Source organism: Pterocles gutturalis, unplaced genomic scaffold (genome assembly GCF_000699245.1).
Source record: "Pterocles gutturalis isolate BGI_N339 unplaced genomic scaffold, ASM69924v1 scaffold18292, whole genome shotgun sequence".
NCBI lineage: Eukaryota > Metazoa > Chordata > Aves > Pterocliformes > Pteroclidae > Pterocles > Pterocles gutturalis.
In genome coordinates, this window is record NW_010110735.1 from 4,862 (window position 1) to 11,070 (window position 6,209).

Genomic DNA, 6,209 nt, shown 5'->3' on the forward strand with positions numbered 1-6,209 from the left:
CAGTTCTGATGTTTAAGTGGACACTTATCAGCTAAAATGCACTATTTAATAGGACCAGTTATGCTCAAATACAGACTGTTATTTTTGAATTCTAGGTACATTGAGGAATATTTGATTTTAAGAAATGTTCCTAACTACAAAATTATTAGAGAAAAAGCTTGTGTGCTGTTCAGATACTGCTAACCCAGTGAGAAGTTTCTGAAGAATTAGATCGGTTTAGATCTGAATGTTCTTTGTGGTCTTGTACATGCTGAATGGGTGGGAGGAGCTATGCTTGCTTTTAACTGGATCTGCTTCTAGTGACTTTTGTAAGAGGATTGGAGTTGTCAGAGTTCTGACCATGCAGCTGTAAATTGTGTGGAGGAATGCTTTTGCCAGCTTTGGGTTTCTAAAACGGACCAGCCATTTCTCTTTAAATTGTCTAAATCTGCCCGTACTAGTGCAGAGCTGTTCTAGATGGATCATACTTTCTTTAAAATGCATTTTCATCTTTTCTTAGATTGGCTTCAAGAACATGCAAAATGTGGAACATGTGCCTCTGACCCTGGAAAAGGCATTGCAGCTGGTTAAAGATGTCTTTATTTCTGCTGCTGAGAGAGACGTGTACACTGGGGATGCCCTTAAGATTTGCATTGTCACAAAAGATGGAATTAAAGAGGAAACTGTCCAATTACGAAAAGACTAACTCAGTTCACTTATAAACATGTAATCTGTCATGTACAATTTACCTGTATCATTAAGACATTTGTCTTATTAAATTTTTTTTCAAGAAGTTTAACTACTGTAATGCTGAATATTTACTATCTTTGTTACGAGTGACAGTGTTTTTTAGAAACCAGAACAGTTCATGGTAAGAAAGCAGCTAAGAGTTGCAAGGCAGTTTCATTCATCTCATCTAATCTATTGGTCAGTCTAATTCCAATGTCAGTTTAGACCCCTTCTCGCAACCCTTTATGCTATAATATGGAGGAGTTTAAATTTACTAAAATGCAGATTCACGACTTTTCTGATAATGCTTTCAGTTCAGCCTTGATTTAGTGAGAGAAGCATTTGTTCTGTTTGTGCTGCCTTCTCTGCACTTCATAGCTTGCTTTTCCTATCTTCTCCTTTATCTCTCTGATGTGCTGTCTTGGCATTTGACCTCTTTGTACTTCTTTACAGAGACGGTATGAGTCACCTGAAACCAATTTATCGGTGTGAGAGGGAAGAATGTTAAACAGAATCTTCCAGAGTGTAGTCCTGGACTCTGCATCTGGGCTCCCCTCTACATGTTTCTGTTCAGTTAATGCCCAAAATCTGAAGCATCATCCTTTTCTGGCTGCTGGTGGAAAATAACTTAGTATGGAGATTCCTGAGTGCCTGTTGTTGAGTTTGGGGGCTTTGTTCGCCCTACTACTGCTTTTGATTCTTGGGAAATTGCATCAAGGGTAGACTGTTTGTCTGATGTGCTCCTGGAGATTAGCTGCAGTACTAGGACCTTTAGAAAAGCGGAGCTCTGTCATTAAGGGCAAAATAATGTTATGCCTAGGAATCCTTTCACAGTGTGTAGCTGTTTAGAAAAGGACGTCTAAAATATCTCATTGCTTGAGGTGGCATACTTATTTTTTAAAAGAATACTCTTGCTGATGTGTTTGACCCTACAGTAACTTTTGTCTTCTGTTTGGAGCTGTCTGATTACCACATTTCAGGTGCTGTGGATTTTTCCTAGCTCTGGCTAGTCTTCACTGGCGATGGTAGACTCAGGCTTTCTAGACAGTTTAAATAGTGGGTAGCGTTTTGAACCTCAGTAGTCAAACCGCTAGTGCGTTTAAACTGACTCCCAGTGAGGGGGAACTGGAAACAGCAGCTATTTCCCAGATTGTTCATGAAAACACTTGACCACTGGGTGCCACTGTTGGGCAGGGTAAGGAGGGAACACACCCTTTCCCTAGGCAGTGAGGTGATAAGGAAGGAGCACAGCATCCCAGTCTGAGTAACGCTGGGGCTGAAGTCCCTTGGTCACACAAGTCAGAACTTCCAGACATGTTCGGGTAACTTAACGGGATGTTTAACGTTATTTGCAGAAGTCATCTTAAGTGGCCACTGTTAGCTGTATGAATGACTGTGCAGCTATACACAGTTCTGTATTGAGCAAACTGAATGCAGTCCAGTAATTCTAAGAACCAAAAGCTTGTATCTATTTAAAGTACAAATCAGCAATACCAAATTAAATACATGCTCTGTTACTTCTATAAAGTCAATTAAAGCACTTTAAGCTTGACTATCTTTGATACCGGATTTATGTTGAATTGCACTAATGTTTAACAATAGATTGTTACAGCTTTATACAAAGTTCATGAACTCTCCTGAAACCGAATAGTATTTGAGTTGACATGCCTGCTTTTGCCATGGGTCTGTTTGCAATGTGCAAGATCTAAACAGTGAAGGGAAGTGGAACTATAATTTGCACCTGAATGAATTGAATGTTCTTACAGGATGCCAAATGTGTAGTAGAGCTGGACTGCTTCGATTTTTTTTTTTTTTTTTTTTTTTAATTTTGATGTTAAGTTTGGATGTTTTTCTACGTAAGGACAAAATTTACATCCAAAATAAATGCATGTCCAACAGATTGTAGGAATTATCTGTTTTAATTGGAGGTGACTAGACCTGTGTCTCTGTTATTTCAGGAGAAATATGAGGTGATTAGAGTGTTCAGGTCTCATTTGCCATCTCAGAAGAGATACAATAGTAGGTACCGGGGATGCAAGTTTTCCTGCCACCATGCATCAGTGCTATCCTCTTGGAGCACCCGTGCAGTTGAGATAGCCATGTTGTATCCTTTTCTGTTTTCCATTTTCCTGCAGAAAATTTCCATTTTCCTGTCTGAAGAACCAGCAGGGGATGGAAGCTTTCTCAGGCCCATTGGGCTGAAATACCAAATACCTTTTACAGAAGGTAGCACTGCATTCACTCCCTGTGTGGATGGGTTTGGAACCAGTGATGTGGGAAGGTTTGCTTCCCAATTTGTTTTTAACTTCCTAGTTTGCTTCCCAATTTGTTTTTAACTTCCTAGTTATGCCCTTCCCTGATGTCATCACCACTCATGCTAGTTGGGAGTTGCAGGAGTGACAGAACATGTAGAAAAACGTTCATGGGCTCAGCTAGAAGTTGCTTGCTCATTAGTATTAAAACACATTAAAAATTATAGATAAAAGGCACCAAACGTTGTTTGGTTGTTTTTTTTTAAATCCACCAAGTTACTTAGCTTTGTTTGCAAAGATTGCCATTGTCTGGAGCTGAAAGGTAGGAATGCCCTGACTGCAACTTTCGTAGCTCTGTGCCTGTACTTCCTACATCAGGTCAGCAGCCATCTCACCCTGTGTCTACAATGTAAATTGTTTATGATGCACTTTGAGCACTATCTAGTTACAGAACTGTCTAGGTTGGTAGGCTAGGTACAGCTAGGCAAAACAAATGCAACAATACCACTTACAGCTGCTAGAAGCAGAGGTCTGCATTTGGCAGATCTACTTGGCCAGAGATATCTTTAATGCAACTTTATGTAAGAGAAGGGAGGGAGAAGGAAAATGTTTATCTTGCATTGCCTTTTCTTAGTATTAAACGAGTTACATGGGTTTTTCAAAAGGCAGCTGTACTGCAGGATTTGACTAATCTCAGTGAGCACTTCTAACCACCTTGTTCAAGAACTTGCAAGTGACAGGGTGTGTAAGGAGCAGCACACAGCAGCAGCAACAGCTAGCTCGACTTCATCTGTAGCAATACTAAGGGCCACCTGAGGATGGCAATAGTTAGTTGCTGTCACAGGCTTCAGCACAATTACTCAAGGTTGGAGTAAAAACAGTCACATACTTCGGTTTCGCACTGTAATGTGCTTTGCGGTGAGATGGGAGGCTTTTTTTGATCTCAGCCAAATGGCAGCATACTGTTGCTTATATAAGGGACTGTACAAGATCAGAATCGGCCTCAAAAATATTTGTAATAAAGTAGATATCACTTTATTTTGGACATGTTTTCAGTAATATTGTTTATGCAGCAAATCCATTTTGTGTACAGGGGAGGGGGCTTTTACTATGGAAAGTGAAGGTGCTTGAGAGGACATTTATATTGCATATATGCTTCTAAAAGTTTAGTTCTCTATGTCGTTCACTATATCAGTCAAGGATAAGTTTAATTTTTCTTTAAAACCAAGACTTTCTTAAGGCTGAATCATAAAGTGATGTTTCATAAACCAGATAGTGAGCTTTCTCACTCTAGGATGACGTTTTTTCTTTTACAGTGAAATATGCCTGTAAGAGAGACACCACATATGTCTCAGTGTGATGGGAGTCAGGACTGGGCTGCTTCTGTTTTATTGCCGTTTCCTAGAGAAAAGCATTTTTAATTGAGATTGTAATACACTATTTGAAATATAGCAGCCTGAAGTGGTCCTAAGTGCAACTTCCTCTTTTACATTATTTTTTTACTTAGGGGACAAAGTTGTAATTTCTCACACTTGAAAAACTTTTTTTTTTTTTTTTTTTTTTGATGCCCCAGAATTATCCATCCTGGAAAGCAAGAGAAACCTGCTTTGGCGAGTGATCTCAGTTAAGCAATTCGGGATTGCTAAACCTAAGCTTGGGGAGAAGTGTCAGGAGCAAGTGGGGAATGATTAAAGCAGCATTCATGTGAATCTGACCAAAATAAAGTAGTCCTGTTCCTCCCCTGTCTAGAGAAGATAGCAATTACTTTATGCTCCTAAAACTGTCTTGTTCAGGGTTTCTGATCCAGAGTCAAGAACTAACTTCTGAGTAGAAGGGATGTGGAAATGACAGCTTTCCAATTCCTTTCTCTTTCTTTCAGACATTGCTTTTGTTTAGTGTGAATGTCCTTTGCCTTTAGGCCATTTGGGGCAGTCATAAACCAGACAATATGGCACATGGGCCTGAAGTTAACTGAAATTTGTCTCCAGATCTGCCTTCTCAAGCCAAATTCGTTTTGAGAAAGGGTTTTGTCTGTGTGAGTGCAACAGAGTGAGACCAGCCTTACGTTCTTTCAACTCTAATATGTAGTTAGTTTAATTCTATGGACCGTTTTATGTGCACTTCCTTTTCTAAGCAATTCCAACAAAGTATTCATAATTACCAAAGCATAGTTTAGCAGAAAAACAAACAAAAAATCCTCACTATCTTTCCTGTTAGGCTGTTCTTTGCCAGCAACTGTTAGGAAAAGGGCCAAGTTCAACTTCACTGTTCATTTCAGAGGCTCAAGTGAGGGTAGGGGATGGACTTCACTGTAGCCTGCAATAATTAATATTCTTTGGCAAAAGACACCTATTAAAGGGGTACTGGTAGGAAGTAGTCATTGTACCAAAAATTCAACCAGTCCTTTGCACTTTAGATCAAAGAACCATAAAAGGAAAGATAAAAAACAGGATTCCTCTTTTTGCTGAGGAAGAGGAACAATAAGTGGAAGATCACAAGTTGTACGGCAGTGTTATTGACACTTCATGCTTGGGGTAAAGTGCTTTTGGCTTACCTGAGACCTGACTTCTGTGAAATTTAGATATTTCTGTTGCTTGGCTTTCTCTAGCCACACAAGTTTAGTCATCTCCTTGGTGGTTCTACCAGAAGTCACTGGTATGCTGATTTACTTGGGTGCCCCCCAGGTGCAGGTATGTGACATCTGCAGTGCCTGGCCCACTAAGGTGGCTTAGCTGGACAGGATCACAACCCCACTGGAGCAATGCTCTGTTCAACCAGGCTTTGTGAAAAGTGTCTGTAATCAGCTTGGCAGTCAGGTCTGGTGGATGGTCAGGCTGTTTATTGGTCTCAACACTCTGCTCTCCTACTGGAGACCGTGGGTGGCTCATCTAGGTGCCTCTTCTTCTCCACAACCAGCCTGGGCTGCTGATGGAGCTGTACCCAGCTGGGGGTACCTGGGAGGTGAGAGATGCTGGAGAATGCCTCAAGAGTCTGTCCCCTATGAGGAGCCCATCCTCGAACGTACCAGTAAGAAAACATATTTCAGTTTGTAGCTTGCTTATACAGCCTTTGCAAAGAACCTCGTGCACCAAGATAGCAGAAAGTTAAGATGCCTGATGGGGGAGGGAGGGGTAGGAAGAAAGAGAGGGGGGAGGCTTTTTCTCAGGTTTTATATAAGTGACTGTTTTGGAAAAAGCTGCATTCCAGTGTCACTGCCTTATGCTTGGTCTGAACTTTTCTTGACATGTA

General features: G+C 40.6%; 1 protein-coding gene across 1 annotated transcript in view; it reads left to right on the forward strand.

Annotated features, from left to right (window-relative positions):
- Positions 1 to 778, forward strand: part of PSMB1 (proteasome (prosome, macropain) subunit, beta type, 1) — a gene marked incomplete at its 5' end in the record, with an annotated part of 4,733 nt that extends 3,955 nt beyond the window's left edge. The window contains one exon of the mRNA XM_010073514.1: positions 500 to 778. Coding sequence (XP_010071816.1) covers positions 500 to 685 — 186 coding nt within the window. The remainder of the gene's footprint in view (positions 1 to 499) is intronic.
- Positions 779 to 6,209: the final 5,431 nt, after the last annotated feature.